Source organism: Pelobates fuscus, chromosome 6 (assembly GCF_036172605.1).
Source record: "Pelobates fuscus isolate aPelFus1 chromosome 6, aPelFus1.pri, whole genome shotgun sequence".
Classification (NCBI taxonomy): domain Eukaryota; kingdom Metazoa; phylum Chordata; class Amphibia; order Anura; family Pelobatidae; genus Pelobates; species Pelobates fuscus.
Genome location: NC_086322.1, coordinates 71,490,475 through 71,515,943, shown reverse-complemented (window position 1 = coordinate 71,515,943; position 25,469 = coordinate 71,490,475). Strand labels below are relative to the sequence as shown.

Sequence of the window (25,469 nt, the reverse complement as noted above, 5' to 3'; positions counted from 1 at the left end):
TACGCATTGTCAATGTTCCAGCATGCTTATTAACCCCTTAAGGACACATGACATGTGTGACATGTCATGATTCCCTTTTATTCCAGAAGTTTGGTCCTTAAGGGGTTAATTCTGTACGTTAATCTAGAAAAGTGTGATGTCAACAAGCCCATTCCAATCCCTCTATCCCTTGAGTCCCATTAATTAAAAATGAAAATACATACATTCTCAGAGGTGGCCTGTTGGTTCCAAAAACAGCGTCTCCAGGATCATCTCATTTGCTCACAGGTAAATTGGGATCACCAAGATGAGAAGATCTTTTAAAAAAAAAAAAAAAAGTTGTTCATAGTCCTTAAGACTAACTTTGATCATACATTTATTTAACAAGAGTTACATTTTGCGTTGACCGTTATTAATGTTCAAATTAGGATCGTTGTACGCCTTTTAGTCTTATTTAAAAGCCTTGTCTTCTTTTGATAAGAATAAAGATCAAGAAAACAGATGTCACAGTGCTGTGATGAACAGTGGGCTTTCAGTGAATGTTAGTTATTAGTTGCCTTCCTCGGGGATGTACGTGTGGAATATGTTTTCAGATTTTAGTAAACTAGGGAAATGGTTTGCATATATTTGATCTAAATTGGAATTTCAAGTAATGCATTATCATGTAATTTGTGCACAGAAAACCCAAGTGGGGATATATTTTGAAGAACTGTGAACAGCTTTCCCTCCCCGCACCCTGGTCCCTCTCCTGAAACTGTCATTAAAACAAAACACTAAGCCCTCAATGAACACTATCCTACCAACCCATTTTTCTACCCTACCCTTACCTTTTGTGTTACTGTACCCAACTCCCTCTAGCATGTAAGCTCATTGTGAAGAAATTACCCTGTTTAGTTGGTATTTCTCCATGATTCCCTTCTATTTCTTCATGTTTCCATTCGGTAGATGAAACTACCGAACAAAGACCACCCCCTGGCTCATTTAACTTCAAAACCGGCATCAATTAAACCCTCTACGTGTGCGGCAGCGTTCGTACTACCGAACGCCACGTGGCTGAGAAAACCGCGGCCATCTTTTTTCATACGAACAAAGCAGCGGGACTTGGTTGTCGAGTGTCTGGAACTAAAATCGGACACTCGACTTCCCGAACACCAGTCTCAAACACACGAACGCTGGAACTATATGTACCGATTAGCTAGAAGAGTGCTATTCAGTACGGTTGTGCATACGAATGAGGGGAACAATCGCTGATAGGAGCCAGGGAATCCATTCTGTACTTTTGTTTGTTTTTTCTCCTTTTTCTAAAGTGACCGGAAAAAACACCCAAACTTGTGGAACTATTTTGGGCAGCCCACCCATGGTGAACCGGTCACAAAGGACTTCCATGGTTTTTGAGAACCCCTGAACCGATCCGGGTGAAACTTGAATATGTTGGTCACCCAGATCGGGGCTATCAGGGGACATATTATTTGTGGGAATACTCCATGTATAAAGGGGTGTTCCAGATATTGGGGAAACAGTGATTTTTCTGCCTGGAGATAATCAAGTTATTACTTTATCAGACTTGATTATCTCCAGGGCTAGGGGAGGGAATTATATGTTTGTGCTGGGTGTGCTTTATGTTTTCACTGTACGGGATTGGTTACATGTTGTCCCTCCCTGTGGGATGTCCCCTTGCATGTGGACTTGCATAAAAGCCTGTGTGTGTTAAATAAAGCCAGTTCATCTTGTACCCTGCTTCTTGACTTTGTCTGTTATTTGGAATTTGTATGCTTTACTAAGGGAATTATCTTGTGAAGCTATTGCTATTTCATATGGATTTCGTCTATTGCAACTACCGAACAGAGAGCTATATATACTAGGCTCTGGCGGTTCGGGAGGAAACTACCGAAGGAGGTTTAAATACACTTGGTTTCCTTACACTCATTGAGCAGGGCCCACAATTCCCTCTGTTCCTGTGCGTCCAACTTGTCTGTTTACAAATACATGTCTGTTAGTCCACACATTGTACAGCACTACGGAACTCGTTGGCGCTTTATAAATAATAATAATAAAAAATAAAATCTTAAAGGAAAATTATAATGTTTAAAATACAAATCTGTGTTCCTGTCCCTAGTAGTACTAGATTGTGTGTGTTTGTGTCCCTTCAGCAAAGAATGGGTTAAAAGGTTTTTGCTCCCCTTGTTTCAGCGCTGAGGCTCCCCCCCCCCCCCATGTGCTTATCTCTTCTCCCCAGTAGTGTCACAGAGGAGACAGAGCCTCTGCAATGGGCCATAGATGAGCACTGGTGACCTAACGTGCATGCGCGGGGAGTGCCACAGGAAAACATTGAATCAATGCTCTCCTATGGGGCTTCCAACTCACGTGACCAAGTTTAACAGTGCAGTGGTAGCTCCTCTAGTGGCTGTCAGTATGTGGATTCAACCCTGCAATGTAAACATTGCAATATTGCATTATTTTACATTGCAGGATTAAAGGGTTACTCCATCCATAATGACCATTTCAGTGAGTTGAGGTGGTCATGGTGGTAGCAGTATGTATGTGCGGTATTTCATATGGAAACACTACACATACAGAGATATTGTTAATTGTGTGCTAGGGTTAGTTGAAGCCACAGCAAACGTGACATTGGCAGTCCAAAACTCTTCCAGGCTGCCAATGTTAATTCTGTGCATAAAAAAATAAATCTGGTGTTGGTGCGCACACGTATTGTTTGCTGGTTATACTGCAATCGAGGAAGGGGAACTTTCTCAATATTGCTCAATGGGGCATTTTACACAGTAGAGGTCCCCATCCCCCCAAAAAAGTGTTGGAGTAATTATTTTTAATAACACTGCACCCCGACCACTGGCAACAAGAGAAATGACATAGCCTGGGTGAATGGTTTGATTAACTTGTATCAAAGTCTGTTTTTATATCTGCGATCAAAATCTGTTTTTATATCACTGAATAAAAAAAAAATAGCAAACTTTTCCAGGTTAGTACAGTGTAAAATATCTTTTTCTTTTACAATTGTGCAGTTTTTATCATTTTAAACCTGTCCAGTAATTTTTAATAAAAAAATGTATAAAAGACATATTTATTTTTCGTCTTAATGGTTGATGTGGTAGGCACATGCGTGATAAGAGAATTCTTTGGAGGGGTTTCTGCACACTGGACTGTTTGGAGCTTGAGATGTGTGCTGCTGTATTTTTCATGAATTGTCAATGAGTAATATTGAAGCTCCCCATACTTTTTCCCCCCCCAATTTTTTTTTCTTTCCTATGCGGTTTCTATCGTGACCAAGTCGTATGTTTGCGTTACATCTTATTAGCGAGATCTTTTCAATGCTTGGCAGGAGTTATTTTCTTTGATCTGTTTTAAAGGGCACGCATCCATGGATGTTTAATAATCACAGATTATCTCCACAAAGCTATAATTTAGAATAATTAAAGACTGTGATAAATTAAAGGGGAGCCTCTCTCTTTTAAAAAGAAGAGAAAAAAAGTTTCACAAAGGCTTTATTGATTTTTTACTACTATGTTTACTCTTTTTTTTATTATAATTTAAACATTTTAGTTGTTTACTTTTATTCCTTTACAATCACTTTATTTATTGTAGCAGAAGAATTGTGTTTATATATTGATCTTTTTATTTGTGTCCAATTACACACCATAAATCTGAATTCTGTATTTACCTCTGCCAAGCTCTGCACTTGCTTCCATATAGCTTTTGTAGCACAGTATGCATAATTATTAAAGGGAAACTCCACACACCTAAATCACTTTAGTTTGCTGAAGTGCTTTATGTGTGAAGTGTCTTATTTTTTACATTTAGCAAAAAGTGGATATTTCAATAGAAATTTGGGACCTTTTATAAATTAATATTGTTACACTCCCCTAGCTGTCAATCAGGTCCGGTTACTTCCTGGTTGGTTAGCTCAGTGGAACTAAACTCCAGGGGCAGAACACCTGCTTTGCAAAGACTTCTCATTGAGCTGCGTTGGGAAGTCTGCGATTGGACAGGTGGGGTTAGAAGGGGAGGACTTGCACACGCTGCAGACACAAGCGATGCAGTTTTTGCAAGCTGTTCTTAGATATGCCTGCAGTGGAAAAATGCAAAATTAAAGGGTTAATATAACCCTTTGTCACATGAAGAATTGTTTGTATCTAATACTGACCTGTTGGGCACTATAGCAAATCCCCCCCTTATTTTTCTGTCATAAAATTGTTTTTTAGTTACTTTGAATCCAGCGCTAAGCAAAGCTCTCGACATCACTTTCAACTCTTTTTCATGAAGGCAGGATAGCAAGATCCAGTAACCATTTTCTCATAGAGATGCCAGTGATTTGACTGTTTTACTGGCTCAGAGTGCGTGCACGCAATTTGAGCCGGTGAGGGTACGAGGAGGATGGGAGGATTTTTTTTTTCTCTTTCGGCAACAGCGGGAGGAAGCGCAATCTTCCCTTGCAGGTACTCTGCCTGCAAGAGAGAAGATAAGCGCCAGTGCCCTGTGCGCAGTTATGACAGACTCAAAATATGCACAGAATTGAGATTAGGCCGTTCCAGGCTGCTAGTATAACACATGTACCTACCTCCTTGCACGAAAGTGCAGATTACTTAAGTTTCAGGTTGAAACATTGCACTTACATACTTCTACCACCATGACCACTTCAAATCATTGAAGTAACCCTTTAAATGCAAACATGTTCTCATTGTGGGTATGTATACTAAATAGTGTTTTTTTTTTTGTTTTTTTTTAATATACATATAAAATTTAAAGTCCATCGTTGCTAGTCAGGTCTTAAAAGTTACTCACCACTACGAGCCTGGAGGGTCCACAATATACTCACCAGGGGTGACTTTCTGCTTGCCAAGGCTAAATTAGTTTCAGTCTTTATCCTGATCTCACATCCCTTCTTACCATTTACTCTAAAGCTGCTAGGACATATCAAACTCCAATGAGGGAAAGACAAGTTTCCACCCAGCAATCTAAAACACTGTGATTTGCAGCACATGTCCCTATTATTTCCTTTGGGTAAGCATTGGATTGGCTTAGATTATCAAGATTGATGATCTCCGCTAAGGAAGAGGGACCGGCAGCATAGAAACATCATGAAAAACTTTCACAAAAGCATATCAATTAAAATGTTAATGGCTCCAAAAAAAAACACACAAAGTCTTCATTGAATACTATTCTACCAATCTACATCCCTTGCCTTCTCTCTCACTTTACCCCACTCCCTCTAGCATGTAAGCTCCTTGAGCAGGGCCCTCAACCCCTCTGTTTCTGTGCGTCAAACTTATCTGGTTACAATTACATGTTTGTTAGTTCACCTATTGTAAACCGCTATGGACTATGTTGCCGCTATATAAAATTAATAGAGACTGGCGTGGTTAAGGCTACAGAGAGTGTTAACCTGATATTTATTTTTTTATTGCAAAAGGGGACAATGGAGGGGCAGAGACAGCTAAATAATGTAGTATAATGTATAGCTATAGTATTCCTTTAATGAGGGAGGATACTTAAAATCTGATCATTTTGGGAAAGTGACAGGTTCAGATTAAATATGATATGTAAAGTTTCTTTTTCTTATGATTAGCTGCTAAGGGAGGTTTGATGAACATGATATTAAAGTTGTCTCGAGTTTTTCTTTGACTTAACCTGTGAAGAGTCCTTGTTGAGATCACAGCTCATATGTTGTTTATAATAGATAGTTTAAACAAACTGAGACATGTATTCACGGCATCTTTTCTAGAGGCAGTATCTGAGTGAAATTTGTTTAATGTAGCTAAGTAAGAAATGTACAAGTCATAACTCTAACTTTATATCTCAGATGTGACTAATCCTCTTTAACTTGTGAAGTAGGGACGGTTTAACGCCGATGCAATTTCCCTGAGGTTCCGTTTAATGTCCAGTTATCATTGCTTTGTCCTTACTGCATTTCCATTTTGTATTCTCTTTAGATTAGACTGTCGTCTGATTGTTTGCGCTGTCACTATTCATTTTCCGTGTCCTTACAGTACATTTACTTTATCGTAATGTGTTTAATTAGATGTGAGTTTTCTGTAGTTTCCTTGCAATTATTTACAATCCAGTCTCCAGCTGGCTTAGCAGCATGATCACCAATACTGCGTGAAGTCTTTCAGGATAAATTGAGGCCCACCAAAAAGTCTATCTATATCCTCGAGATGAACAAATTGAGCCATATGGCAGTGAATCATAATCATATTTTGTTGGACTGTCTGTCTCTATTAAAAACAGAAGAGTGCTTAAAGCTAAGTGACTGGATGAATTGAAGGAGCACGTTGTTATGCAAATATGTTGTTCAGAAGTTGTCAGACCCCAAAATTAGATTTCAGCTTGTATTTTGTAGTACTATTTTTACCACCTATCACTATTGTTTTACCTTCTTCTTGCCCATTTTTTTTGACTGTGCATTATATTACTCATGGAATTAGGTAGTTTTACATTGAACATGCCTTAAAACAGAGCTGTCACTTTCGGGGGTCTTTTAATATTTTGCAAAGAACCCCACATCTCCAATTAGGGTCCAGTGGCTGCTGCCACCATGTTCCAGAGAACCGTCTTTAGAGGAGCCAGATCAGTGCTGTACTCTCGCACACTTGTGACGGCTGCTGGAATTGGACAAAATTTGACCGCGGAGCTCCACCGTTTGTCATCTTTTGCAAATTTCATGCTTAACCTTACCTACTTTGTCTAATGGCAGGGGTAGGCAGCCTTTTGGCACTCCAGATGTTGTGGACTATATCTTCCATAATGCTGTTCCAGCTGTAATGCTGGCAAAGCACCAGGGGATATGAAGTCCATCTGGAGTGCTGAAGATGGCAAGTGAAAATTCCACCCTGGTAAGTGTGTCATGGACTCTCCATGCTTGCAGTGTGGCAAGTAATTTTTAAGGCCTGGCTAGTGGTATAGGATTTCAAATGTTAAGCCTTCTAAGAATAAGCAATGATTTCAAGACTACAATATGCATCTTACTTTGTTCAGTATTCTATTTTAAATTTTGTTTTGGGTTTTCTGCTAATAATCCATGGAAGATAATTGGAAACCCAGCTCTAGAACCGGCATTATCATTTAAGAAACTGATTAATTAATCCAGCATTCGTACTAAATGGGCTGCATTTACAGTGCCCCCCCTTATATGTCCATCAGTTTACAATTTTAAAATTCTATTGCAGGAATGTTTTCATTACAAGCCCGGCGGTCCTGTTGGGGGCTGGCAGCAAGCTCCCCTGTCAGCTCCGTTCTGCTCACAGTGTAAGTCTCGCGACAACTGCGTCCGTCAGAGCGTTGCCACAGGTTACCTTGGCAATGCTCCGCACGGCACGCAGACCGCGAGACTTGCACTGTGAGCAGAACGGAGGAGCTGCACGGAGGTGAAGGGAGCTGACCGGAGCTGCTGTAAAGGTATGTAACAGCTCGCTGCCAGCCCCCCCCCCCCCCCCCACTGAACAACCCATCCACTGGACCACCAGGGATTCACATAGCCCCCCTCCCTGGCCAGGCAACAAGCAGGGAGGGGGTACAAAAAATAAAATGAAACAAAAAAATAATAAAATAATATTAAAGTAATAATAATAAATATTAAAATAATATTGAAAAATATATATATATATATTAAAATAATAAAAATGCAGTCCCCCCACCCAGTTTACACACACTACACAAACACACACACTCCACATCATATACACGCAGTGTGTGTATATAATGCAGTGTGTGTTTGTATGAATGCAGTGTGTTTGTTTGTATGAATGCAGTGTGTTTGTTTGTATGAATGCAGTGTGTGTATATAATGCGCACACTGCATTATAAACACACACACTCATTCAAACACACACTGCATTATATACACACACTGCATTCATACAAACACACACTGCATTCACACAAACACACACATTCTGCATTCATTATATACACACACACACACTGCATTCATTATATACTCACACTACACACAAACACACACACACTGTAAATAAATATTCAATTAATGTAATTTTTTTGGGATCTAATTTTATTTAGAAATTTACCAGTAGCTGCCGCATTTCCCACCCTAGTCTTATACTCGAGTCAATACGTTTTCCCAGTTTTTTGTGGTAAAATTAGGGGCCTCGGCTTATATTCAGGTCGTCTTATACTCGAGTATATATGGTAGTTCAATATTACACGGAGAGCCATGGTTGGACTCCCCTAGCTAGAATAATTTACACACAGCACATTCTTTGATAATTATCTTTTGGTAACTGCATACTATTTTATATTCATTTTTATTCTGTTGGTGCTTATTTGAACAGTAATTAAACCTTACGAAGTTTTTTTTTTGCAAATAAGATTTATCAAAAACAAATGATGCTACACAGTGTGAGTCAGGGAAAGCTGGACAATTCAATACATAACAGAAGACAGACAACTTTTTCGTATAAGGAAAACAGACTACTCTGATGGTTTCCTGTTGTGAAATCTCAAGCACACAATGTGCTACATTAATATTAGACACCCTCTCCATCCATCATTAAACGTTAATCATTTTCTTTATATGAGTGCTGCTAATTAGAGAGATGAGATGGTAGCTCAATAACGAACAGAAAATTGTTTCTATTACTAATAAAAATGCAATAAAGTTAATTTCTATAATTAGGTGCTATGGGATGTATGAATACATCATTGCTATGAGATAGCAAAATAGATATCTGATCAGGAACGCACACACTTAGACATAGATCTGTACATTGATCAATAGACACACACATAAATACATAGATAAATTGCACATGTGTATTTACACTATTGATTATATATGGTGATAAAAGAGAGCAAAATGTGTGAATTTTCTCAAAATACTGGTGCGCACTTTGATGATCCTAATAGACACACACTGTGGTTATAAGGGGTTATATTTAGGTTCTAACGTATTCTACATGCAATAAAATGGCACTTCATGCCCCAAATATGATCTGGTATAATTGATATTTCTACCAAACTCCTTTGATGCAAACTGGTAAACCGTATTTATGAATGCAGCCTGCATTTCTGTGGGTCATTAGTTGTGGATCATTGGTATCCGCATTTATTTTAGGCTAAGCAGCCAGGATTTTACCTTATTTTATAGACTTCGATCTAGCCTGTACGTAAGGTGGATTGGTTTACATAAAATAAGACACACACTTGCTGTTTTCTTATAATAAAAGAATATATATTGGTATTGGTTGCCAGGGGAACCCTTAGAAATGTGGTTTGAAGTCAGAGAGTGAAACGCTGACAGCTAATATATCTGTCAACTCGTACGTAAATTAAATAATTTTTGAAGCTCACCAAAGCACAGAATTAACCAGGTGTTTGCAGGCAAAACACGTACACATACAAAATAAATTAAAAAACGTAATTATAGGTCTTGCTAAATGAAGAGCAGAAATTTGTGATCCTATGTCAAGTCATACCATGAAGCTTAACCTGCCATCTACAACAAATATAAATAACAGCAATGTTTTTGATAGGTATTTAGAAAATTTAAAGGAACACTATAGGGCCAGGAACACAAACGTATTCCTGACCATGTAGTGTTAAATCCACTATTTAGGTGGCTTGCCCTTTTTAAAAGGTAAAAAAACCTTTCCCAGGAAGCTCCTTTAGTGGCCATCAGTGGGGTGGCCATTGGAGGTTCCCCCTAGGTTCTAATGTAAACACTGCCTCTTCTTTGCAGGGACATGCTATACTCACAAGAACAAATACATTAAGCTGTAGTTGTTCTGGTGACTATAATGTCCCTTTAAACTTAATATTGTCAAAATCATTAGCACATCTATAAGTTTAGAAATATATTTACAGGGAGCTTGTGCCCGTCTCCTCCAAGGTTGCAAGTGGAGGTCATTATATCTAAATATATGGCTGCACCATGACATGATACATAGCATGGATAGCAAGAAACCAAAGTGTGTGTGTCCATTTCATAGACTATATTTCTGTTCTTACCTGCATGCCTTTGACTCCAAATGCTAAAAACATTGTCTGCATATTTGATGGCTCGCACAGTGTATACCTTGAATCACGTGTTTAGATGTGACTTGTGTTTCTTAAACAAGTAAAGCTTCCCTTGATTCTGGTAACATTTCTGTCTGGTTTTTGGTAGGAGGAAAAGACACAATATCTTTACATGATCCAGCCCCTCCAAGTCTGCAGCGACCAAAATCCCCAGTTATTGCATTTACTGAAATACCTTGTCACACACCACTAACATATGAAGGTAAGCTGGCGAGACAGAAGCTAGGCAGCCAGTCCTTACTCAATCTGGATTTTTTCTGTTATTAATAAAAATTGACAACTTGAGGGCTGAAAAGTTGACGACGTCTATCTTTATACAATTGCTATTTTTTTTTTTCTGATTGCATATACACAATGGTAGGTCTCCATTTTATGTTGTAGATAATTGGCTATAGATATATTTATCTTTGAATAGTGCGAGAACTAGACTGTACTTTCTATACTTTATCATTAAAATAATAACTAATTGTTTATTGTACTTCAGTGTCCGTTTGGCTGTTCTTGCACCATTCACAATGTTTATACAGAAGGATCATGCAAAATGTATTGATCTATGGACATTCTAGACATGTTGACAGAAAAAGTCAGTTTTGTTTCAATTTTCATTCCTGGATAGACATTAAGTAGTTAATTTACTAAACGCCAAAATCTAGCAAATTGCCAACCTCTGATTTTTAACGTAGTTGGAGGTTTTTCCCACATCTGCTATTTAATTTTTTTTATTTATTCAGGATTTTGCCATTCAGATTTTAGGATGTTCCAATGTGCAGTTAAGTGAATAACTAAACCTGTGTAGTGTTGACCTTTTGTATTTCCTTGGTTGTTGCATCATTAAATCCAGTGCTGCAGTTTTACCTTTAGTTACCTTGAAAATCCGCTTCCTTTGGAGTATAACAAATGGATAGTGTCTGTCCTGTATATCAAACAATGACTTTCTTGCTCTGTCTTGATAAAAATGCTTTCATTGAGCATTGAAGAACAAGTCCGTCCATGCCATGAGAACAAAATCAGCTGGATCTGAGATATGTGTACCCAGCCTTTAAAAAGGAGTGTGCTTAGTGTGCTTACAGGTTAATGTGACCTCCGTGAGAACAGAAATGTCTGTATTATTTAAAACCAGATCTCGTCATGAATAAGGAAACTGGAGCAAGTGTGTCTAATAGCTTAAATCATTTTTTATTTGTGACAAAACAAGCCAAAAAGGCTACCCGACTATGCAATTAGGTGTTCTGCTTTCTTTCCTTTGTAGAAACAAATGTTGCATAGGATTTTTGTGTTTGATGTCTCAAACAAGACATGCAGCTAGAATATAGTGCAGCGCAACACTGCATAGTGAGGTTCCTAATCCGTGTAACAGCAAGCTGCCTGAACATGATGGGAGTTACAAATGTTAACAGCTAATCTCGCCTGCCATATGCCTAATGGAAGAGGGGAAGATTTAATGATTACAGCCACAGCGTTTAATGTACTAAAAGAGGATGCCATTATTATAATATTGCCATCAAAATTACTAAAAGCTTTTTCACTAATTAAATTTGAGGGACTCTTTTCCAACCTAGTATTGGTTAACAAATAAGATAAAAAATACTGTTTTAATGCTGTTTGAAATATAGAAATACATTTTCATATTTTAGTTCAGCATAACTAGAAAAAAATGTTTTGTTTTATTTTTTACTTTTCCACAAAGAATGAACTAATATTTACATTTTCATATCTCCAGCTCACAGGCAGCCAAGCCTTGATTTATGCTCTACAGCTTTGGAAATGACTGCTAAGAGTGAAACAAACCAGCAGTTAGAAAACTCACAAGATCCCCTTGGCAATGCTTATGAAAACATGTACCTCCACCCTTTAATTCCACTTTTTAGTTCAGAGAAAGAACAGCAAGGGAAGCAGATTGTGGAACTTGCAGATGAGCTGTCTTCGGTGGAGTTGGAAGAAAGCCTTCTACAATCTCCTGTTGACAACCAAATTGTGTCAATAAGCCAAGATCCCCTCGCCAGTTTGGTGTCCCCCTTGTCTAGTCCAGGACCTTCTGATACATCAGAAACACCGATCTTGCCAGCAACTGATAGTTTCTTCCATGAAATGCAAAACACAAATGGGGGACTTTCAGAAAACAGTGACGGACAAACGAAAATAACTGGACTACATCGGGAGGCCGAAGAACTGGAGAAAGTTGAAGAAATAAAAGATGAAAAAACAAAGCATTGTGAAATGACTGAAAGGGACTCTCAAGACACAGGAGTTCATGACAATGAAAAATGTTAACATTTTGATGATAACTCATTTTGACTAAATACATACAACTGCCAAAGCTCCATTTTTGTTGTTGAGATCTGAAGTTGTAGGTTTTTTTTGTGGTTTTTTTTTTTTGTAATGAACATCCGTCAAACAGACAAACAAAAAAATATATGTAAACTAGGTCATTTCATTCTTCTGTATGTTTTAGATGGTGCAAAATGATTTCCTTTGTTTTGTTTTTTCTGTTCTTTTATGTGTGTTAAAATTCATGTATTACACAGCTGCAAGATCATTTTAATTTAGGCATTGTGTAATGTGTATTGTATTAATGTTTGGGGACATGTTTCATGGCAGACAGTGATAAGTACGTATGATGAAATTGTACATTTTACATATGTCCTGAGTGGGCTATGATAATGTACATGAATACAGTGACACCATTGGAAAATTCTGCAATTACTACAATATGCATGAACGTGCAACATCTAGCAAGAAATGTATTTGTTCCATGGATTACTGACCATCATTATAATATAGAGGGTTTTTCTTTTTCTTTTTTTTTTCTAGGTTTTGGTTGTGTACAGACACTTTATCCTCTTCTTCCATGTTTTATTATCAAATATCCATAGGGGACATTATTACATACACTATGAAGCAATCCTTTAACCAGAGACCCACACCATGCATACTTGAAGCTTACTTTATGGAGATTCTAAGTTATATTTATTATGATTGCGAAATAGAATTTGGCGTTATTCATTTAGTTCTCACCTGCATCAGGTATTCCGTGTCTCTCCCGAGACGTTTCTGCAGCATTAACAAAGGACCGAAAGCATGCATCTTTCCAGTGTAAATACAGTGTAACTCACACCATCTGCCAACCAGTGCAACATGGCAGGATGTGTTTGTTGTGTAATAGAGGTTTCCAGCGTTTGCATATTTTCCGCTTGCACAAGGAATTCTGTGCATGTCTTTTATATGCTTTGACCTACTGTTGTTCCAAGTGCTATTTCCAATAATTTATTAAGTTGTGAGGTATTGTTGTTACTTTTGTTATATAGATTCTCATGCAGACAGGTTATATTGTGTATATTCTTTTGTTTATTTATGCTGTATTGTCTCGAATTACGCATCAAAAACACCAAAGTTTGTACATGGCAAACATAGGATATATTTAGTTGATTTATCTAATAAAACCAATCAAAAAGGTCTTACCATGATATTTTTTGAACGTATATATTTAGTTTGTAAATAGACTGTGTAAATAGTCAGTCAATGCTTCATCCATACTCTGGTCTTTAATCAATATCTGTAACAATATTGATCTTTATCCTTTTTTTTTTTTATTCTTTATTTAGTCATTGAGGCATCATAGACCCCACATTTACCTAGTAAATTGCATCACAGCCTCAGATTTTACAAATTGGAGTACAAGAAAGAACCAAATTTAACAAAACTGTTAAACTAAAATTCCTTGTGGTACATGTCAATAGGTGCACTTGAATTTAGTTAGTTTCCACTTTTAGGTATCCATGTAGTCAACCCCTGTGGGCATATTTCCTGACCTTCCCTTCTCTCCTACCAAACTACACAGTATTTCCAAGATCCCTACACTTTGTGATATCTGTTTTTTGAGTTACAAACTATTGCTGTGAGCTAATCCATTAATCTTTTGTCCTCTATTTTAACTTTTATCTTTTGAAGGGTTGCGAGTCTATCATCCAGCCATCCAGCTGCTATAGCTCTCTAGGCTCCTAGCACTATTATAATCTATAGCTTTTGTTAATTGGGGGAGGGGGGGGGGGATGTATACCCGCCCCGGTGATCAAGATCAAATTGTATGAGAAATACTTGGCCAAGCAAAACTTGGACCCCCTCACAATATTAACTTGTGGGCATCCCCACCACATATGCAAATATGTCCCCCGTAACACACATCTCCTGCAATCATCTGTTGGTATTGTTCCTATTCTATACAATTTCACTGGTGTTGTATACCACTGCATCATGACTTTAAACATTTGGTCTTGGGAGTTCTCGCAGATTGACATTCTTGTAGCAGCCTACCATATGTCCTCCCATCCTCCCCCCAGCACCAGCTGGGTCAGCCTGTCTAGGTCGGAATAATAGTTTCCTGGTACCTGGTTGGAGTACAGATTGTGGAGGACTCATATATATTAATGGGGGAGGGGTGTGGCAAGAGACTTAGGATACCCAGGAAACTATTATACCAACCATTTTCACTGTGTTTTCTCTACCCAATCACGATATGGTTTTAGCATCCCAATTCTCTAGTTCCTGCCTGAGCTTGTGCAGTAGTGATCCGTAATTCTACGTGCCCAGCCTCATTAAGTATGCTGCCCCCAAAAACGTGAATGAGTTTGCCTGTAGGCAGACAAACCCCGAAACACTCCTAAAGCTGTATCATGTCCTGCCATGTCATATTAAGCAGCATTGCAATAGTTTTGTCAACCTGATATGGCTCCAAACCAAATTAATAGGTTGAATAGTGGGGGAAGACTAACCATCAGGTCTGCAAGGGTCATAATAAAACATTACCAGCATAAGCATTGGGTCTGCAAGGATCAAAGGAACATTATCAGTGTAGGATTTGCCTGCCACAACGATACCCTTTATATCATTATGGTTTCTGATTAAGTGGAGAAGGGGCTCCAATGAGAAGGCAAATAGTAAGAGTAAAAGTGGACACCCTTGTCTAGTCCCATTATGGACAGGAAAAGAAGGGGGCTGTCACACCTAGTATTACAACTCAAGCCTGGAAATTCATATGTAGGGCCCTTATGATGTCAAAGCATCTGGGAAGCCCCAATGTTGCAACAGACCAAAGAATTGTGGCCACTGTATGTAGTTGAATGCCTTCTCCACATCCAGCGACAGGACTAAGGATGGTACCTCCCATCTTCCCGCCCACCAAATCAGATTAACTGTTCTACTTGTATAGAAAGTATAGTAGCGAAATTAATTCAGGGCAAATATTTTGGCTAATATTTTTACGTCTGTATTAATTGTGAGATGGTTTGTAACGACCTGCTTGCTGGGGGGTTCATTACCCTCTTTCAGTAATAAGACAATATTAGCTAGTTTGGTTTCTGGGGAAAGAGCTTGACCCTCTTTCAGCTTGTGATGGGATGCTCACTAGTAGTCCATTTTGTTTGATTTTTCGTAAAACTGTCTCCGTGACCATGTTAACTTTTGGGCTACATCAATTAACATCAATTATATATATGGTTTTTTTTATTTTATTTCCCCATTTACTGCCTGCAATTCTATCAGAGTTTGAGCGTTGGGGTCAGAACATTGTCTTGCTTACAGCTTCTGCAATGCTGCCAGAAATTCTAACCGTTGTTTTGTCTTTTCCTTTTATCTGTGTGATGTCACCACTATGAAATTACCACGAATGAAAGCCTTATGGGCAACCCTATTTTGGAACTAAATATCTCCTGGGATCGTTCTTCTAAAATACTTCTGCATGACGGTGGTGGACCCTTCTACCAACAGCCCATCTCTAAGTATGGAGGTATTCAACCTCCACGTCCATTCTGTATTTCTATGTGGGAGCTGTATCGAAATGGCTATATCGGTGTGATCTATTATTATTTTTTTTTAATGAATTTTATCCATTTATTCAGAATTATTTTAGGAGACAGCGGGCTAGGCAATATGGCTAAAGTGAAGGACTAAATGAGTGTGGGTAAAGTAGTACAATGGCAATTGTTTGGAAAATCAGATGGGGGTGTTGAGGTGGGGGGTTTTCTATGATTTGTGTTTAGGTGTATAACTATGTGGAAGGGTATCAAAATGTACAGGAGCAAGCAGTGGCAGTAAAAACACAGTGTAACAGATATGGATGTGCTCACTGTATCAATCTAAATTGAGCAGTAAATAACCAGTGTACAAATGATTGTATTGGTCAAGCTAGTAACGTTTATTGCATATAGAGTACAGCAGAAATTCAGATCCAAATGCTGTTTTCCAGCCACATATGGCTTCTTTAAAAATTATTTTTGTACAGGATTACAGAATTAAAATAATTGTAAAAACACTGTCCAGGCAGTAGCATTAACTGTTTCCTTTTTTATTTTCTAGCTGTGGTGATAAGCAAAAGTCACTGCATTTATAAGCCCTGTCCTTGTCTGATGGTGTCAAATGAAAATTATACTTCCCCTTGGTCATACAAGTTCTTGTACACCTCGTGTGCATAATGCAAGTTCTATGTAAAATTGTATTTCACATGAAATCTATAGCGGTTACAAGTAGCACTCCTGTTTTCATTTTATAAAAAAAATTAAAAAAAATGTTTTTACAGAGGGGAGCACTGAAAGAGGGCGTTCTCATTGGCGGTCCTGATAGTGTGATTGTCTGTCACTGAATGACTTCAGCTAATCTGCTGTGAGTCCATAGGGAAAACTCTCATGTATGCTACAATTGTTATTCTACAATTCTACATTTGCTGTAAAGAAATATTACCCACCTAAAATATACAATTAAATGCTAATGACAAAACCACTGTCAGAGTTATTTACTAAATTCTAAATGTTCTGGAATTCAATATGGATTTCTAGGAATTCTAGTTAAAAAAGAACTATATTTTGTAATAGAAAACTATTTTGGTAATGTTTTCAGTTTGGCTATTTTGCCCTTCAATTTGAAATTTGCTTTTGAGCTCCTGACAATTCACACTTTAGTGAATAATCTTGTGTGAAATGGTAAAATCAGAACTTGGGGATTGTTATGGAGTATTGGTCCGCAGCTCTAACTGCTCTTAGGGAATATTCGTCTACAAGAAAAGAATAAATGTGTTGAAATTACACAATAAAATGACAGGGCTGCTGATTACATATGCTGTATTTTACAAATTAGTTGACCTTTTGTCCATACTCATTTCCCCCAAACACAAAAAAACTAACCACACTTCATGGTTGTAGTTGCAGTGAGCACCCATTCCCTCCTTAACATGAGCAAAGAGACTCAGCTAATAGAATAGCATTGCTCACACTAAGAAATATTAATCTGTTTGCAGAAGTCATTTCAGTATCTGGGGTTTGGTTGCGGTATACATAACTAAAATTCCAGAAATATGGAATTTGCTAAATATATGTATATCATGGTTTCCTAAGTTATCAAAGCATATATTAAAGTGTTATCCAATACTTGTCTCCTTAGGGGGTTACCTCTTCAAGTTTAGTTGATTAAACTTTCATGGTAAGCTTTTTGCTGTTAGATCTTCGGGAAACTCTTGGTGTTTTCAGTCCAGGGTGAGCTTCCATATATTTATCCCAGTTGCTTTTGCTACTGAAACCAATGATACAACAAGCTAGGCGTTTGCCTGCATTCCCATTTTCCAAACTGGCTGGGTTATTGCCTTTGCCAAGGTCATCAGCTTGCATATGGAGTACAATTGATCTGCCAATAATGGAATATGGACCAAACAATGTAGCATCAGGGTATGCTCCATGTCTTTCGATCTTTCCATCCTTGACACGGAAGTTTCCAAAATCTCCAGGATGGTTTGGGTGGTTTACAGTAAAGGGGTTGTAGTGTGCACCGGCAGAGTCACAGCCATCGCTGAGGTCACCATAGTTGTGGATGTGAATTGCTCTAGAAGTTTGATTATTATCCAAAGGAAACCCTTCAACTGCGAAAATTGCTTCTAGATGCCCGTTTGGAAAGGTCTGTTTAAATAAGACCTGACCCGTCAGCTTTAAATCTGTGGGTTGCAACTTGGTACTAGGATTTAAAACACACGTAGCGTAGGATACCCCATCTGTATTTATTAGGAAAGGGTTTGAATGAAGCATTGTTAGCCAAAGATCCTTCACCTTCTGATGCATGTCCACAAATGACTCTTCGTCACATGGTTTAGGCACTTCTGCTTGGATACCGATGACGGTGTAAAGTATGAAGATTATGGCCAGTTGTATCTTGCAGCACATGGTGAGAATTCTAAGTTCTGAATAATAAAAAAGGAATACACAGTTTAAGTTTTACAATATTATTTAAATATATATATAGTAAGGAAAAACTAACAATAATAGGGACAAAATTTGTAAAAGGCAATAAGTCTAATGCATGTTTAAAACAGTAAATGGTTTTATTGATTAAAATTGAGAACATACAATTGCACTGGTGTAAACTGGCTCCAAAAAGATACCTAGAAGCAATCTAATGCAAGGTTTTTCACTACAATGAGAATTTAAAAAAAATTCTAAGTAGATTTCAAATTTAGGACCAAAGCAGCTGAAATGGAAGCATAAAGGACCTGGACATTTTTTTCCCTGAAGCACCCCTAAGAGGAAAAAAAAGAGATGGTAGGCTTGGAGACGCCTGAAGCACCCCTGGAGGAAAAAAGGGATGGTAGGTCGTAGAGATTGTATTTGTTCAATATGAGCAATTTGAAGTTTGTGTACATGCATCCTGATGGCGATTTGGCATTGTTGACTTTTATAAGGATTTTTGTATCACTAAAGTTTCCATTTAGTCTGTAATGCTAATTATATCATATTCCTTGTTTTACAGTATGTCCTGTGTTGAATGCTAGTCTAGAGAAAGGTGAGTAACCTGGGGAACAAGCCTGGAAGGGATCCTGACACTCGCACCCAGTTACAGGCAGACAGTCACACAAACAGTTACAGACAGTCACATACAATTACACACAGATAGAGACACACACACACACACACACACACACACTCTCTCTCTCTTACAGGCAGCATCCCCCAACCACAGGCAGACAGACAGTCACACACATATACACTCTCAGGCACACTGACACACGCAGACAGTCACAGACAGGCACTCACACACAGAGTCACGGGCAGACAATCACACACAGTCACAGGCAGACAGTCATACACAGTCACAGGCAGACAGTCACACACAGTTACAGGCAGACAGTCACACACACACAGTTACAGGCAGGCACACACACACAGTCACAGACTGTCACACACACAGTTACAGGCAGACACTCTGTGTGTGTGTGTGTCTGACTGTGACTGTGTGTGTGTGTTACACATAGTGATGTCGCGAACACAAAATTTTCGGTTCGCGAACGGCGAACATGAACTTCCGCAAATGTTTGCGAACCGGCGAACCGGGCGAACCGCCATAGACTTCAATGGCCCGGCGAATTTTAAAACCCACAGGGACTCTTTCTGGCCACAATAGTGATGGAAAAGTTGTTTCAAGGGGACTAACACCTGGACTGTGGCATGCCGGAGGGGGATCCATGGCATAACTCCCATGGAAAATTACACAGTTGATGCAGAGTCTGGTTTTAATCCATAAAGGGCATAAATCACCTAACATTCCTAAATCACAATGGATATGGATTGACACCTGACCTATGACATATTGACACCTTGACATATGGATTGACACCTGTCCTCAGAGACCCTGATACAAACTGACACAGAGCAGAATAGGGACTGTTCCCCCTACATAGGGTCACTTGGCAGATATGGATTGACACCTATCCTAAGGATCCCTGATACACACTGACACAGAGCAGAATAGGGACTGTTCCCCCTACATAGGGTCACTTGGCAGATATGGATTGACACCTACCCTAAGGATCCCTGATACACACTGACACAGAGCAGAATAGGGACTGTTCCCCCTACATAGGGTCAATTGGCAGATATGGATTGACACCTGTCCTCAGGGACCCTGATACACACTGGGGGGGGGGACCTACTGTCCACCCCCCGCCCCCACCCCTGCGTGGTGAGTTGGGGCCATAAAAATAATGAGGGGGGACCTACTGTCCTCTCCCCAGGCCTCCACCCCTGCGCGGTGGGTGGGGGCCATAAATCACAATGGGGGGAGGACCTACTGTCCTCCCCCCGCCCCCACCCCTGCATGGTGGGTGGGGGCTATAAAAATAATGAGAGGGGACCTACTGTTCTCCCCCTGGCCCCCACCCCTGCGCAGTGGGTGGGGGCCATAAAAAGAATGAGGGGGGACCTACTGTCCTCCCCCTGGCTCCCACCCCTGAGCGGTTGGTGGGGGCCCTAAAAAAAACACTAAGGGGGGACCTACTGTCCCCCCCAGCCCCCACCTCTGAGTGGTGGGTGGTGGCCCTAAATAAAAATCCCCCCCAATCAAAGGTGACTAGGGGTCCCCAAGCCCCTAGTCACCCACCCCCCCACCCCAAAAAATGTTACCCCCTACCTATCCCCTCACACAAAAAAATAGTGAAGGGGGAATAAAATAACTAACATAACTAACTTACCATTTGACGTCTTCTTTTTTCTAAAATCTTATTTTTTCAGCCCCAAAAAAGGCCAAATAAAAAGCCATAAGAACCGACGCAATAAAAAAAAAAAAATCCATCTTCACCCATGGAGGGCTCTGCGCAGACTGAGCTCTGCAGGGCGGGGAAGGCTTATAAAGCCTTGCCACGCCCTGCAATTAGGCTAAGAACACTCTGATTGGCTGGTTTAAGCCAATCAGAGTGCTCTTTGTCATTTTACACAGCGTGGGAAAATTCTAAAGAACTTTCCCACACTGTGTAAATTGACACAGAGCACTCTGATTGGTTAGATTCCAAGCCCACCAATCACAGTGCTCTGTGTCATTTTACACAGTGTGGGAAAGTTCTTTGGAATTTTCCCACGCTGTGTAAAATGACAAAGAGAACTCTGATTGGCTTAAACCAGCCAATCAGAGTGTTCTTAGCCTAATTGCAGGGCGTGGCAAGGCTTTATAAGCCTTCCCCGCCCTGCAGAGCTCAGTCTGCGCTGAGCCCTCCATGGGTGAAGATGGTCCCCCCCCCTTATTTTTTTTTTAGGGCCCCCACCCACCGCTCAGGGGTGGGAGCCAGGGGGGGCGGACAGTAGGTCCCCCCCTCATTATTTTTATGGCCCCCACCCACCGCGCAGGGGTGGGGGCCAGGGGGGAGGACAGTAGGTCCCTCCCTCATTATTTTTATGGCCCCCACCCACCGCGCAGGGGTGGGGGCGAGGGAGGACAGTAGGTCCTCCCCCCCATTGTGATTTATGACACCCCCCCACCGCGCAGGGGTGGGGGCCGGGGGGGAGGACAGTAGGCCCCCCCTCATTATTTTTATGGTCCCCACCCACCGCGCAGGGGTGGGGGCCCGGGGGGAGGACAGTAGGTCCCCCCCTCATTATTTTTATGGCCCCCACCCACCTGGCAGGGGTGGGGGCGGGGGGAGGACAGTAGGTCCCCCCATTGTGATTTATGGCCCCCACCCACCGCGCAGGGGTGGGGGCGGGGGGGAGGACAGTAGGTGTCCCCCCCCCCAGTGTGTATCAGGGTCCCTGAGGACAGGTGTTCGCCAGGAACTATTCGCCAGCGAACCGTTTGGGACATCACTAGTTACACACACAGTCACAGGCAGACACACACACACAGAGACTGAGTTACAGGCAGTCACACATACACACAGCCATAGGCAGTCACACACACAGTTACATGCAGTCACACATACACACAGTCACAGGCAGACAGTCACACACACACACACACACACACACACACAGAGTTACAGTCAGTCACACATACAAACAGTCACAGGCAGACAGTCACACACACATACACACACTCTCTCTCTCTTACTTACAGTCAGCTTGGGCTGGAGGAGTGGATTCAGTCCATGCTGTGTAGTTGTTGGGGAAGAAGGCACTCCATTCTGCTTCCCCTCAATGTGCAGCAGTAACAGCAGTGGGTGGAGGCCATGTTTAGCTCCGCCCCCGCTGCTGGTTTGGCTCTGACCCCACTGTCGATTAACACTGCCCCGTTTATTTTAGATGCGGCGGTTTTAAAGTCCTGCGGCTGCCTGTCCCTGTGTGTGTGAGCTGTGCGGCTGCCATGGCAACCTGTCCCTGCCACACAGCTCACACATCCTAAGGCCGCCCTGGTCATGGCACCCCCGTAGTAAGTGGCACCTGAGGTGGACGCCCCCCTGCACCCGTTTTAGTACATGACTGGTTCTACATGATGTTACATTTTGTCTGTGCATCTACACCAACTTTATGTGAAAGTTTCCCCATACCTTTCAATTTTATTTTTTTCATACAAAATATATATTTTTCTTAATTGTTCTACTTTTTCCAGGGTAAAATGACACTCAGTAGAAGAAATAGAATTTAAATAATAAAAATTACATACATACATACATACACACACACACACATACATACACACACACACACACATACACACATATATATATATATATATATATATATATATATATAAATATATATCATATTTCATGGAAATTTAGGCATTATATCCAACATATTATTTATGTAGTGCCAACTTATTCCGCAGAGCTGTACAACACGTGGACTAACAGACAAGTATTTGCAACAAGACGAATGGAACGCACAGGAACAGAGGGTGTTGAGGGCCCTTCTCAATTGATGTTGTACAAGGTTAGCTGGGATTGTCTAGTCATTTGATCTTACCTCCCTTCAATTTTAAACCATTTAATTATACAAGAGAATGTCAGCCTCCACGTTATCAGAAGCAGAACAGAATTTAGCATATTGAATAATTTGTGACTGTAAAATTAATAACAGATCTCATCAAGCTTCCCAAACAGCAGAATGTTCTAATCTAATACGAGCATCTTTGTGATTTCACTCCTATATAATTACTGCCATTATTTTCATTTGGAATTCGAATATGATGATAGAATCCTTTTATTTTATTTTTTTTTCTGCTAATACTTTTATCTCTAAGCTCAGCTAGCTGGACATCTGACAAATAGTTAATATTTTAAATAAAATTGTTACCCCTTGTCTGGGTCTCTTACTGGTTCTGGCTGCATGAAAATATGCCATTTATAATACCAGAAACCTCTATATTCTTTTGTAAGAGCAAAGCATTCTGGGACAGGTTACATCACATGCTCGCACATACAATATTATTTACCACAGTGAGAATTGTTGGGAATTCAAAGTAAACTTCGGATTTTAGATCAAAATAACAGATCTGGAAGAATTTTGAAAATGAAGCTATTGTGGCCTTAAATTTGAATTTCTTCTTGAATTCCCAACAAAACTCACTTATGTAAAAAAACGGTGGGTGGGGGCCCTAAACAAGAATAAGGGGGGGGACCTAATGTTCCCCCCTGGCCCCCACCCCTGAGCGGTGGGTGGGGGCCCTAAACACAAATTGGGGGGGGGGACCTAATGTCCTCCCCCCTGGCCCCCACACATGAACGGCGGGTGGGGGCCCTAAATACCAATGGGGGAGACCTATTGTCCTCCCCCCGGCCCCCACCCATGAGCGGCGGGTGGGGGCCCTAAATACCAATGGGGGGGACCTATTGTCCTCCCCCCCGGCCCCCACCCCTGAGCGGCTTGAAATCCACCCACTCAGAGTGCTCTGTGTCATTTTACACAGCGTGGGAAAGTTCTTTGGAATTTTCCCACGCTGTGTAAAATGACACAGAGCACTCTGATTGGCTTAAACCAACCAATCAGAGTGTTCTAAGCCTAATTGCAGGGTGTGGCAAAGCTTTATAAGCCTTGACCCGCCCTGCGGAGCTCAGTACGCGGCGTGGCCTCGAAGGGTGAAGAAGGATTCATTTTTTTTGCGCTCGTTTTTTTTGTGCAACGGTTATATTGACTTTTTATTTGGTCTTTTTGGGGGCTGAAGAAAGAAGATTTTAGAAAAAAGAAGACATCTAATGGTAAGTTTATTTTTTATTTATTTACAGGTTTTTAGCTTTATTGACTCCCCCCTCATTATTTTTAGGGTGAGGGGGGTAGGTAAGGGGACCATTTTTTTTTGGGTGGGGAGGGGGTGACTAGGGGTTTGGGGACCCCTAGTCACCTGGGGGGGACATTTTTTTTAGGACCCCCACCCGCCGCTCAGGGGTGGGGGCCGGGGGGGAGGACAATAGGTCCCCCCGCCTATTGGTATTTAGGGCCCCCACCCGCCGCTTAGGGGTTGGGGCGGGGGGAAGGACAATAGGTCCCCCCTATTGGTATTTAGGGCCCTCACCCGCCGCTCAGGGGTGGGGGCCTGGGGGGAGGACATGTTCTGTAACTTACATTAGCCAGCCAAATGTAACATATAGAATCAAATTATAGATAAAACAATACATAAACTTTTCAAAGCACACGAGCAGACAATACGAGGCATTCTCTGATTGCGCATTTTAAAAACAGTTTAGTAATTGTACAGAATCACAAAGTATAACAGGTTTTTATTTTTTTATTCCTTAAACCAGGAATTGTGAAGCATTTACCAAGGATCTGCAATTTTTAGGCCAACATAGGCAACTGTGTAAGGATTTACTCACCAGTGGGGACACACGTTATCCCTCTATAATTCTGTTTATTTTTGCTCAGTTATAAAACGTACCTTTTTTTTTAGGTGCTGTATGTAGCCTTTGCCTGCTAAGCTGTGATGGGGAGAGCCTATGTGTGCAATGTCAAGTTGTATTCAATGCCAGTTCATTGAAATGAATTGAAACCAGATTGGCAATATTCAGTCTAGAATAGGAAAGCTTTCACAGTAGCTCAAGCTTGACAATTTTTCCAAATCATTAATTTTGTCCTAAATTTTCGGAATTCATTACAATTTTCTGTTTACTGAATAAACTCTTGCATATCCAACTTGGCTAATGTTGTGAAAGGTTCGTTATCCCCTGAATCCCCAATATTCCTAGTTTAATATATAATTAGTCCCAGGAGAATGATCATAGAATAGATTAAAGGGTTACATAATATGCCCACGTAAATAGAAATCAAATCAAATTGTGTCCAGTGATAAGCATACTTTTTGGTATGCAGCAAGTGGTAAAGATTTACTCACCAGTGGGGACACGTTATCCCTCTATAATTCTGTTTATTTTTGCTCAGTTATAAAACTTACCTTTTCTTTTAGGTGCTGTATGTAGTCTGTTCCTGCAGAGCTGTGATGGGGAGAGCCTGATTACTGAAAGTGATACAGATTGCAAGGAGTGCTTGTGTTTTGTAACAACGTTTGGTAACACTACCCAGGAGGAGGGATCTGGAGAGAAAAATTTGGGCACATTAGAGAACAAACATTCTAGTGAGCGTGTTTTTGGAACTGGCTTTATTCGAACCTAGTTCAGCAAGTCTGTTCAGCATCAGAGTTTACTGGGTAATGTGTTCTGCTGATCACGATAGTTAGAATGGATAAACAATTATCTAACACGCGACACAAATAAA

At 40.4% G+C, this 25,469-nt stretch overlaps 2 protein-coding genes across 4 annotated transcripts in view; one reads left to right on the top strand and one right to left on the bottom strand.

Moving 5' to 3' along the window:
* CCDC149 (coiled-coil domain containing 149) overlaps positions 1-13,467 on the top strand; it is a 60,955-nt gene extending 47,488 nt beyond the window's left edge. For all 3 annotated transcript variants that reach the window (XM_063457848.1, XM_063457846.1, XM_063457845.1), the window contains 2 exons: positions 10,115-10,228; positions 11,747-13,467. In XM_063457848.1, coding sequence (XP_063313918.1) covers positions 10,115-10,228; positions 11,747-12,297 — 665 coding nt within the window. In that variant the 3' untranslated portion in view covers positions 12,298-13,467. The remainder of the gene's footprint in view (positions 1-10,114; positions 10,229-11,746) is intronic.
* A 2,725-nt stretch (positions 13,468-16,192) lies between these two features.
* SOD3 (superoxide dismutase 3) lies at positions 16,193-25,230 on the bottom strand. The gene is made up of 2 exons (XM_063459897.1): positions 25,150-25,230; positions 16,193-18,241 (listed from the first exon to the last, which is right to left on the bottom strand). Exon 2 carries the CDS (start codon positions 18,222-18,224, stop codon positions 17,481-17,483), a length of 744 nt encoding a protein of 247 aa, XP_063315967.1. The 5' UTR covers positions 18,225-18,241; positions 25,150-25,230; the 3' UTR covers positions 16,193-17,480.
* Positions 25,231-25,469: the final 239 nt, after the last annotated feature.